The sequence below is a fragment of the Podarcis liolepis genome (assembly GCF_965112155.1).
Source record: "Podarcis liolepis genome assembly, chromosome: 4".
Taxonomy (NCBI): Eukaryota; Metazoa; Chordata; class Lepidosauria; order Squamata; family Lacertidae; genus Podarcis; species Podarcis liolepis.
In genome coordinates, this window is record NC_139558.1 from 93,776,549 (window position 1) to 93,789,059 (window position 12,511).

Genomic DNA, 12,511 nt, shown 5'->3' on the forward strand with positions numbered 1-12,511 from the left:
AACCACATTTCTTAAAACTACAACAGGCTCCGCAGTGTCTCAATACAGTGGTACCTCGGGTTAAGTACTTAATTCGTTCAGGAGGTCTGTTCTTAACCTGAAACTCTTCTTAACATGAAGCACCACTTTAGCTAATGGGGCCTCCTGCTGCCGCCGTGCCGCCGGAGCACAATTTCTGTTCTCATCTTGAAGCAAAGTTCTTAACCCGAGGTACTATTTCTGGGTTAGCGGACTCTGTAAACTGAAGCGTAGGTAACCTGAAGCGTATGTAACCCGAGGTACCACTGTACTAGGAATACCTGGACACCCAGAGAGTGGGAGTGGCACACAACTTTTGTAACACTGCACTGTGTATGCATCCATTTGGTGGATAAAGAGCAGCATCTATTTATAATATGAGCGCTAGAACAATTTGCCCGTGCATGCTGCAAAGCATTACCATCTTGCAGTGAAATGCTTCGAGATCCCATCAGCGTTCTCTCGTTCAAATTGCCGTCCTGATCTCATTCAATAAACCAAGCTGTCCTGTGATTAGCAAAGGACATTAGGGAACTATATTCATTTTGAAACTTCTACACAAGCCCTTGAAATTAGAATCCAAGCAGTCAACCATCATTCTTTATCCAGGGGCTTCTGAGTTTTAAATGGGAATTCCTCTAAAGCTGTAAACCTTCTCACCTGTAATAATCTAATTGGCACCGTATATTGAATTCCTTGATTAGCATGTGAACGGGTAGCATTTTAGTTTGTGACCAGCCTAATGCATCCATCTCTTTACTCCCATTAGGTAAATAATTACTGTTTAGAAGAAGTAACACATGAAGAAGCAGTAGCAATATTGAAGAATACATCCGACGTAGTTTATTTAAAAGTTGGGAAGCCCACCACCATTTACATGACTGATCCCTATGGCCCACCAGACATTACCCATCGTAAGTAATTGCCTGTCTCTCATTCTTAATGTCATAGAACCATGGAATTGTAGAGTTGGGAGGGATCTTGAGAGTCATCTAGTCCAACCCCCTGCAATGCAGGAATCTCAGCTAAAGCATCCATGACAGATGGCCACCCAACCTCTGCTTAAAAAGCTCCAAGGAAGGAGAGTCCACCACCTCCAGATGGAGTCAATTCCACTGCTGTACAGCTCTTACTGTCGGGAAAGTTCTTCCTGATGTTGAGTCAGAATCTCCTTTCTTGTAATTGGAATCCATTGGTTCAGGTCCTACCCTGTTTTTGACTTCAACTCCCATTATCCCTAGCTAGCAAGACCAGTGGTGAGGGATGATGGGAACTGTAGTCCAAAAACAGCTGGAGACCGAAGTTTGGGAAGCACTGCTGTCAACACTGCTGTACTCTGCTGTGTTTTCAAGTGACTTCATTTGAAAAACTAGAAATTCAATCCCAAGCGAATAGGGAAACATCCTGAGCTCAGGATGCGAAGATGTGGGAGGACCATTCATCTTGATGGACAAAAACAATTTGAAAGCACTGGATTTGAACTCTCACGTGTAGCTCAAACCTGGTTAGCATTTGGTTTCAACACTCGCAGAAATGTGACCTCTTTTGCAGTAACAAGCAATGGGTTGCTCTTGCCTCCCTGTTCCCAACCCTTGGTCGCAATAGTTTTGTCTAATTTGAACCTGTCTGCTTTTTGAGGTCACCTACTGAGACTGGCTCCAGATGCCCCTATCTCAGGGTGCTAGAGGGGTAGAAGGAAGCAGGAAAACCTTCAGGGGGTCATTTTGTATGGACAAAGGATTGTCCAAAATGGTAGCCAACTGTTGAATTGTTTTATTATTTGTCAATTTCTCCGAAGGGTTGGCTGCCTGTTTAACACAAGGTCGGAACAGAAATGTTGAGCTGCATCCCGGGAAAGTCAGCTGCACTTAGCTCCCCCTGAAATCAGTTGGGCTTGAGTTAAGTCATGGTGAACATGCCCCGTTGATTCCAAAGTGACTTAAATGGGATCCATCCCCATTTGAATAAAATGAGCTCTTCCGCAATGAGCTGTGCAGTGTTCAAATCCCACTACAGTGGTACCTCCGGTTAAGAACTTAATTCGTTCTGGAGGTCTGTTCTTAACCTGAAACTGTTCTTAACCTGAAGCACCACTTTAGCTAATGGGGCCTCCTGCTGCCGCCGTGCCGCTGGAGCATGATTTCTGTTCTCATCCTAAAGCAAAGTTCTTAACCCGAGGTACTATTTCTGGGTTAGTGGAGTCTGTAACCTGCAGCGTATGTAACCTGAAGCGTATGTAACCCAAGGTACCACTGTAATCACGACTCATTTGTTTGTTTTTAACCTGCAGCTTATTCCCCGCCAATGGAAAACCATATACTGTCTTCAGGCAACAACGGCACTTTAGAGTACAAGGCATCTTTGGCTCCCATCTCACCGGGAAGATATTCGCCTATCCCAAAGCACATGCTTGTCGAGGATGACTATACCAGGTCAGATATCCGCCTTTACTGAGTGCCTCTGATTGATTACTTGGTTCAGGAAGCACAATTTTAATGCCATTATTAGAATGTTGGCAGTGCGTGAACAGTGGAGCAGTCTCATTACATAGGGACTCTCAAAATCATCAGGAAGCAGGAGGTGCATCACCTTCTCTTGCGCGTACTTAATGGTTAGCCTAATGGGCCACATTGTGTATTATGACAAGGGTAGACAACAGGTGCAATGTCAGTGGCTTGTAATGACCCTGACCCACCACTGCTTCCCACTGGCTACCAAAGCCTCAATATTTCCCTGCCCTGTTCTCTGCCTCAAAGGCCAGCCCCAGTTCCTCTTCCCCTTCCTCCTTCTCCCAGCCCAGCTCCTTGCAGAATATCATGGATTTTCCTGCTATTCTGCTGGGCACTGCATTCTGCACGACACCTTCTCATTTATTTGGATGCTTTTATATGCCTTCCTTTGCATATAAAAAGGCAACTTGACAGCGCAGCCGAATAAGACTAAAAGAATGCTTCAGCTATCTAATATAACACAGCCCTTAGAAAACATAACACAATGATTCTTAATTGGCTAAAGAAGCAATTTACTAGCAGCCGCAGCAGCAGCTAATCCATTGATCTAATCGGGTTCCTCCTCCTTCAAATGCCCTCTGAAAAAGGTACATTTTAACCAGCCAACTAAAACGATACAGGAAAGATAGTAGAGAGGAAGATCTGCATGCAAGGAGTGACGACTGAAAAGGCCATTTCCCAGAGCTCCACGCTGCGTGCTTCATCCTGCGTAGGGTCTCACCTGCTGATCTTAAAACATTGTTGTGGAAGAAGTTGTCCTTGCAAATATGTAGCTTGAAGACAGCATGTCAGCTACTGTTCCCAAATTTGCCCCCTACCACTCCTGATATGCCTCCGAGTTAGCACCACATCCTTGGGACGTCTGCTCACCCCACTTTCATATTGGTCCCTCAACCCGAGGCTCACATGTTGGGCAACACTCACCTCCAAGTTGCTGCTTCTGTGGGATCTCTTGCCCGTTGCAATTTTGCATATCTGAAATATGCACACCAAGTCTGGGGCAGAATGGAGGGGGCTTTTCCTCCCCTTTGCTTCTGTATCAACAGCAGAAGTGCTTCCCTCTTCAGACTGCTTTCTCAATTTTTATAACCCGCTGTGGGAGCAACCGCACAGAGATCTATTATGCAGAGATAATGTAGATTTGATTCCGTATCTGTCCTTAGTGATCTGCTCTGTCATCTCACTCAGGCCCAGCTTCAAAGTATAAGCAACCTCAATTAACTCTGAGTTTCTTCTGCCGTTCACATGCATGTGGTCACCCTGATTGTTTTGACCGCTGAAGAGCAATAATCTATAAACCACCCAAAGAATGCACATCTCCTACATATGCACATGACACGTATACACTTTCCCCCCTGCACTAGTTTTCGGCATTTAAGAATGACAGGAACAGGACATAGATACCTTATGACAAACCCCACAAGAATATTTGCCTCTGGCAGCTCTCTGCTGAGTGCATGGGACCTTGACACCCTACCTTCTCCCCAAGAACCTTGAGAAAGGTTTTGTTCAGTTGCCATGAATTCTTTGTTTAGAGAGCCCAAGCCATTTTTTAAAATAAAATAAAAATAATAACAACCTCCCCCCGTGAATACACATCTGGGTGCTCTCTTGTTATTAGCCATTCCCTCAAATGAAAGCCTTAGGTTTTGCATGCTAATATTGAACCCACATTGGAAAGGCTTGTGGGAAAGTTAAAAAACCAATGATAATTTCATATCGTTATTCTCCGATGCGAAAGCAAAGGAGCCATTTAATCACCCTGAGTGTACAGTCACCAGGGAGCTGCATCCATCCCATCATGGCTCTTTGATGACTCTGCCCACGTGGTTTAGGTGTTCGGAAGCAGGCGCTTCACATTCTGGATGGAGCAAGGTGTTTGGCTGCAAATGCAGGTCTGGGATTGGCTTCTGACATTGCCAGAGAATTTGAGCGAGGAGGAAATGGCTGCCACCAGTAGTGACCTGTGGGATGCCATGAAGTCATGGAGCTATCTTCCCAACACCAACCTCATTGCAATTTACCTGGGTGGTGCGCTGAAGTCAGGACCTCCCACACCCCACTGTGAAACTAATCTGGCCAGCACTGGGTACCATAAGGTTATCAGACGTTCCCGTTTCCCGGGGACAGCCCCCAGATTTACAAATCAGTCCACTGACACAATCCATCTATTTAGTAGGAAGTTGACAAGTGTCCCTGGATTCATTGAAAAAAATCTGGTAACCTTAGGGTACCATACCCTATAATAGCCAATACAATCCATTCCTCCCTTGAACAATTAAACCTCCGGGGTATACAAAGCTGGTGGACCTAAGCTTTCCCAAAAAGAGCATTTTTGTTTTGCATCAGGAGAAAGCCCAGCCAGAGCGCTGCAGTCCTGTTAGTTGCCTAGGAACATTGCCACTGCTACCAGACCTGTGCTGCAGCCCAGGAATCCTAGACCTGTTCTGCATTTTAAAAGTGCCATGAGTGAAGCAGCATCAATTGGAGAGCATTGCACGAGACAAAGCTCCGTCTTCTAGCTCCCTTTACGATATCGGCCCTAGTGACTTCTCTCTCTTTTTGCAGATATGACTTCCCTTGGTAGGTGTTTCCCACTGGAACAGGGACCACTGCCAGCCAGTAGGGGGATTCTCATGAGTGCAAGAGATACGATCAATCCCTGAGACAGACAGACAAACAAAATCCTTTTATTCCTTTTTGTTCACTTCTGCCTGCTGGAAAGGGAGAAGATCTTATGCCTTCTTTTAGAGTAACTTTCAGTGCTCTAAACACAAGATTTGCGGGCACCGGCTTGTGAACCTGCTTAAATGTAGTGCTACTTATTTTGGTGTGAATATTTTCATGTTGCTCAGTTTGCGCAATAAGAAACAAAAGGCGGCGTGTGCCAGTGGTTGGATTGGGAGCTAGAAAGTCAGCCTCCAGCTCCCTTCTCTCCTACTGACTTTGTATGCGTGTGTGTGTGTGTGCGTGTACATCATCTTTGCTTTTTTGCAGCTTTCTTGATGCTATACGAAACCGCTACTGAAAGTTTGCCTGCTTGTGTAATGAATTTTTGCAATCTGTAGATGAGAAATACTAAATAATGTGAAGCTTTGGCAATATATTGTCATGTGTTTGGAAAGGAGCAGAATGTTTTTCTGAATGCATTTGGGGGAAATGCTATTGTTAGATGGACTAAAGGCCCCTTCAAAGCAATGAGAAAAAAGATAGTCATGACTCAGTTTACACCCCGTTGGTTTTAATGAGATGCAAGTGAAACTAACCTAACCTGGACCCAACCCTTTCTTAAAAGCAGAAACGAAAAGCAACAGCCCTAAATTAGATTAAATTTCAATGAAGCTTGAGTGGACCGTCCACAAATTATGTAACAAAGTTCACCCACCAATGCCTGCTATGTTATTATGCAGTTATATTTCATAATAATGCTTTTAATGTGCTTCAGGGGAAGAAAGCACCTGTGCTCTTGCCATGTGATCTTTCAGCAATTAAACTTACTTGATCAGTTCAAAGATCCATCTAGCCCAGCATTTTTTGCGTCCAGTAGAGGCCAGCCTGAAGGTACACATTTCTGCTTTCTGTCTTCAGTTTAGGGACTGGGGAGAATTTGATTCCGTTTGCATTTATGTGCTTTCCAAAATGACACATGAACCAAAGCAAAGCCGTCTTTCAAAATTTGCACCTCTCTGAAGGTTGCAGTGCAAATTCTCCAGACAAGTAATGCATATATTCGGACAAAACTGTTCCTTAAAATGCATGTGTTAGTGCAAATAACACTCAAAACTGACATGCATAAGAGAGAGAATTCCTAAGGAATTTTAATAAGAGCTAACTGAAATGTGCAGATTTTGGGGGAAAAAGAATGTGTCACAAATTAATGCAGAAATGGAATGGCATTCAAGTTGTGAGTGAACACATGAGCAATTCACAAGATAGGCAGTTCCATCCATTCCTACCTTCAATTACAAGATAAGGAGAGCACAAGATGCAAAAGATCCCTGGTTCCATCCCTGGCATCCTCACCTGGTGGCAGGTGACAAGAAAAAGCCTGATACCCTGGAAAGCCTTTGTCATCTGAACAATCTGTAGCGATGCACATCCTATTGGCTTTATGCTCTATATAACCACCGAGTATGCTATGGCGACTGAGGTCTGAAAGAAGAAATACATATCTGTATCCCATTCCCCTGCCCAGTTTCTCAATGAGGTTGTTGAGTCGGAGAGGCAGTGCCCTGGTTTGATCTCTGTGAATCCCACGGGAGCATAGGAGCCAACACTTAGGGAGTGAGGTTCCTTTGCCACCCCCCAAGAAAATACTTGAGGGGCCCACCCCCTAAGCTGAGGGACATTGCCATTCAAATGCTGTGCATCTTGTGATTGATTATGTGGGGTGGGGCTTGCCTGCTCCCACCCCAATATATTATTCAAGTTGGCACCCCTTTGTTGGAGCATGTAGGGCAGCCCCCAGGCATGTGGTTGATTTTGTGTGTGTGTGTGTTTAAATTTACTGGTTTATATGAGTGGAAATCCTCCATGATGGATGGAACCCTGATTGGGTCAGAATCCCTGCCTGCATACAATAAGCAAGGAAATCCCTTTCCTGTATGTCCAAATAGAATAGAATAGAATTTATTATTTATACCCCGCCCATCTGGCTGGGTTTCCCCAGCCGCTCTGGGTGGCTTCCAACAGAGTATTAAAATACAGTGGTCTGTTAAACATTAAAAGCTTCCCTAAAGAGGGCTGCCTTCAGATGTCTTCTAAAAGACTGGTAGTTGTTCTTCTCTTTGACGTCTGGTGGGAGGGCGTTCCACAGGGCGGGTGCCACTACCGAGAAGGCCCTCTGCCTCCTGGATATGCAGGTGGTGGATAAACCTTTGTGTGATGTGCATTTGTTGTGGAAGATGTGGTTCTTTCCGTACTTGGGAAGATTTGGGTGAGTCTCACTATATTGCCAGTCAGAGTAGACCAGAGTAGCATCAGGGGGCCCTGTGGCCCTTAAAACCCTCTCCAGAACACACCCTGAGTTACCCTTTCCTTGGGTGATTCCCACCCACCCCCCCAGCAGGAATATGTCCTTGGACTTCAGTAATACGTCTCACTTGCCTGATGGAGGATGCAAAGGGGGGGTGTACAGAAAGTAGCTTACTGTACAATGGGAGGGAATGTATTAATTGATCCACTAGCTTTTGCCTCTGGCCACACCAGCCACTAGACGTTTCCCTAGAGGAGAACATGGTCCTCAGGTGGGAAAAGGTTTCCTACTCCTAGACTATACAATACTGAGCTGGATGGATGCATTGTCTGATTTCATACCAGGCACATTTCTATGATCTACCCATCTGCATCTTGCCACTCTCACAGTATCTCTATATTGTGGGATACATAATCTTTGGACAGCCCATGGCTTAGCCGATGCCAAATCATCTCCACAATCGGTTTCAACCTCCCCCGTCCCCACCCCAGCCACATTCGCTGCAGTTATTCTCTTGTGTAGCCCTGTGTATTTTTAAGCAAACAAACATGATCATTACTGCAAGTCCTCAATGCCGCTTCACATGGTAACCATGACAACCTTGAGGTATGGAATGTGTGTTCCATGCGCTGTCCAAGCATGGAGGTGCTGCTGGCCAAATTCTGCTTTGCTTGTTTCGATAATGAAACTAGAGAGGGAGAGAGAACGATATTCTGCAGTTTGATAGAGCTAAGTGCATGTTTGCAGTTTAGCCTAACGCATCGCTCACAAGAGAGAGAAATGACCAAGGTTGTACTTTCCCCCCCTTTTTCTTCTTATCCCTAATTCACTGCTACAGTATTTTTTTACTATGCTTCCTGAATGGTTCGAAAGTTAACCAGAAACCTCTGTTCTTTTGCTTCTCCAGGCAATTCCATTGTTATTAATATTTACAATTCACTGTTGAGCGGTTTTTGCTTGCATGTTGTAATGTGTTGTTTAAGTAGCAACTGATGCTGAGTTTTGCTGTGAACTCTCTTAAAAAATAATTGCTTTTCTTTTCTTTTCCTGTAAATACAAGTGAAATGTTTATCCAGGCTAATAAGTACATGAGGGACCCAGAAATAAAAGTCAGCTAGAGCTATATGTTAAAACAAATATAAGGAAGGATATTTAGAGGGTTGGTAAAATTCCCAGGGCTTTTTTTTAAAAAAAAAAAATCAGATATGGCTAGCAGTGACATACCTGCACTTCTTTAGGGTCTGCTAATCATTTTCAACCCCCGAAAGCCATTATATTAGGAGTACGCAGCTTCGTGAGCTCTCTGTCAGATACAGTGGTACCTCGGGTTAAGAACTTAATTCATTCTGGAGGTCCATTCTTAACCTGAAACTGTTCTTAACTAGAGGCGTACTTTCACTAATGGGGCCTCCTGCTGTTGCCGCGCGTTTTCTGTTCTCATCCTGAAGCAAAGTTCTTAACCCGAGGTACTATTTCTGGGTTAGCGGAGTCTGTAACCTGAAGCGTCTATAACCCGAGGTATACACAGCTGTTGAAATCTTTCTTTCCCATCCAAACTAAACCCCTCGGGCGATATTACCCTGCTAGAATTATGTGAAAACAATGAGCATAGGCTTTGATCACTGGCCTACGCTTCCATAGATGCAGAATCCCACCCAGATTGCAGAGCTAGCTCCTCTCACACAGCACAACAACCTTGTTCTGTAGAGAGGGCGCAGCTCTGCGGACAAATTGGCTACAGCCAATTTGAGCCACCATGTCACGAGCCCCAGGGGCTGATGGGAGTTGTAGTCCAACAACATCTGCAGGCCACCAGGCTGGCCTAGACCACCAGATTTCTGCAAGGATGTTGTCGTTGTTTTCAGCCCCAGAAAGAAATTACTCCTCAAACCCTGGGCTGGTACACATTGGAAGATGCTTCAGTTGAGAGAGCCTGTTGAAGAGACCTTTTTTCTCTTTAGTAATCAAGCTCGGGGTGGCATAGTTTGTTCTCTCTCCCATCACCCCAATTTTATTTTCACAAAAACCCTTTGAGTAAGGTTAGCTGAGGGGGGGGGAAGTGTGTGGTATGGGATAGCTTTATGCTGGAGGCAGATCCTCAACCTGGATCTGCAATTGCCTCTTCATGATCCACTCTCGTCTTGAAGCAACAGCAGTTGGGGTTCCAGAGATAGGTTCCCTACCATTAAGACCTTAATTTTAACAACTCAGTGTATTTTTTATTTTTTATTTTTTTTTTTTTTGCTGCATATGACCCTGCTTTCTACAGTGTAAACCTGTGGCTGCTGCTTATTCTGCAACTGTCAGGTGTTTGGTCTTTGAATAATGCTTTTCAGTCGAAGTTGCACTGTTATGACAGCATGGTTTGGTGTTGGAAAATATCGTGTGATCCCATGCAATGCACATGTCCTCTTGGATCTGTTTCCCCGCCCCATACTGTGATTATATTATTGCCATAGTGTGCTTTTTTTTCTTTAAAAAAAAAATCCAAACTTGAGGATGCCAGGAGATACACATTTACCTGCTATCCAATTCACCAGCCATCAATATATCCCTATTTTTTTCCGTCATGGAAACCAAAGTAGTCTAAATGTGGTTTCCAAGCAGTTACACCTCCAGACCCAGCCCTGCTCAGCTTCAGCAAGGCAGTGGATTCGTGTGCCTTCAACTTCCCCCAGCACCTGTATGAGAATCAGACCTGTGTCCTTGGCCTTATTAGCACGACATACTAATCAGGTGCTCATTAACATGGAAGGAAGGATGCAATCTGGCCCTAAGTCAGCAGAGGGGAGGAGAACAATTATATCCACTGAGGAAACAGGAAGCGACCGTTTATTCTATATTTATACTATAAAAGACATTTCAGCATTTCTGTTTAGGAAAGAAAAGGCGTCTAGCAAATATTGCAGAATTCAGATGTTTGCCCTTCTTTGAGATTGAAAGAAAGGGAGACCCTGTCCCCAGGGGAGACGAGGAATCCGGGCAATGCATTCTTAACGCCACCTGATCAGTCCCGTCCCCCCCAGCGACGTAGCGTGGGTTGTCAGCACCCGGGGCAAGGCAAGTAATCTGCGCCCCCTAACCCAGGGCAAGGCAAGTAATTTGTGCCCCCTAACCCGGGGCAAGGCAAGTAATTTGCGCCCCCTAACCCCTAACCTGCCTCCACTGCCAGCTTCTTCTTGCTGCTGCCTGGTCTGGTCTGGTGTGGTTCTCTCCCGCGCTCAGTGCTGCGCTGGGCGGCCGCTGCACTGTCCCTCCCCCAGATAGTCCCTTGCTCTCTCTCCGCACCGCATGCCTGGCACCTACCCCCTCCACAGTGGGCGGCGACCCAGCGGCTCGGATCGGATTCTCACAGCCAGCACTGCAGTGAGAGAGAGTGAGTGAGCCAGGTAGGGGCAGAGAGCTGCGAGTGCGAGCGCCCCCCCCCCGATGTTGTGCCCGGTGCAGCCGGCCCCCCCTGCACCCCCACGCTACGCCACTGCCCCCCCCAACTATCATGTTGGCTAGTTTCCGATGCTCCTTGTCCAACAAGCTGTGGTTTGTCAGAGAAAGAACAAGCTATCCCTCCTCCCCTTCTTCCCTCATGTACCTGGGTGTCACCACCCCCTCCACTTGTGCTCTCTCAAGATCTGCATGTTCAAATTGCATCCGAAGGGGCTTCTGCTCAGATACCAATGTAGGCACATAGGCCCCTGCCTCATTCCATGTGATCCTACATAAATATTCAACAATTAAACTTACTTGATCAGATCAAATATCCATCTAGCCCAACATTGTTTTGTGTCCAGTAGAGGCCAGCCTGAAGGTACATGTTCCTGCTTTCTGTCCTCAGTTTAGGGACAGGTGAGAATTCAGTTTGCATTTATGTACATTCCAAAATGACACATGAACCGAGGCAAAACGTTTGCACCTCTTTGAACGTTGCAATGCAAATTCTCCAGACAAGTACAGTCATACCTCGGGTTACAGCCGCTTCAGGTTGTGTTTCTTCGGGTTGTGGACCGCCGAAACCCGGAAGGGGTTACTTCCGGGTTTCGGCAGTTGCGCATGCGCAGAAGCGCTAAATTGTGCTTTGCACATGCGCAGAAACGCCGAATTGCAACCCGCGCGTGTGCACGCGCGCAGGCACAGGTTGCGAACACTACAGGCTGTGAATGTGCATCCTGCACGGATCACGTTCGCAACCCGAGCGTCTACTGTAATGTGTACCAAAATGCACATATTGGGACAAACTGTTCCTAAAAATGCATGTGTTGTTTAAAATAACACACACAAAGTGACGTGCATAAGAGTGGGAAATCACACTAAATTCACAAGAGCCAACTGAAATGTGGAGAATTGGGGGGAAAGAATGTGTCACAAATTAATGCAGAAATGGAATGCCTTGTGAAGAGAGACTCTGGCCCAGTCAGCATCCCTTGTGATGTAGAGGAACTCTACACAGATAAATCAGCTGGTGGCTAAATTTCCTCCTGATATAGCCTGGACAGCCAGAATGGCAATGGAAGTGGTACTAGGCAAAACCAGGATCCCCTCCATGCTTTTGGTCAATGTCCAGAAAGGGCCAGTGAACCCCGCTGGGGTCTCATCCATACCATACAATTAAAGCACGTGGCTTCCTTCTGAAGAAACCTGGGAACTGTAGTTTGTTTAGGGTGCTGGGAATTGTAGCCCTGACTGGGGCCCAGTCCTGTTTCCAGGATTCTTGAGGGGAAATACATGTGCTTTAAATGTGGATGTGGCTGTCGTTCTCATGGGCATTCCAGAATGGACTGCCAGGCTCATGTGGACACAGAACTTTTAATACTTTAAACAGCAAGAGAATAACCTTCAGGTCGCTTCCTAAACTTCAAGTGGGGGAGAGAATTGTTGTGCTCAGATCCTGCTTTAGGGCTGCTTATGGCCACCTGCTTGGCCATCGTGAGGACAGGATGATGGGCTACAAGGGCCATTGGCCTCTTTGGTTCACATGCACACTTTGCAGTGGTTGAAAAAGCTCAGCCCAAAA

The 12,511-nt window shown here is 45.8% G+C and overlaps 1 protein-coding gene across 7 annotated transcripts in view; it reads left to right on the forward strand.

The window, feature by feature from the left end:
• DLG2 (discs large MAGUK scaffold protein 2) overlaps positions 1 to 12,511 on the forward strand; it is a 904,765-nt gene that overhangs the window by 698,865 nt on the left and 193,389 nt on the right. For all 7 annotated transcript variants that reach the window (XM_083499674.1, XM_083499676.1, XM_083499678.1 and 4 more), the window contains 2 exons: positions 788 to 932; positions 2,309 to 2,450. In XM_083499674.1, coding sequence (XP_083355800.1) covers positions 788 to 932; positions 2,309 to 2,450 — 287 coding nt within the window. The remainder of the gene's footprint in view (positions 1 to 787; positions 933 to 2,308; positions 2,451 to 12,511) is intronic.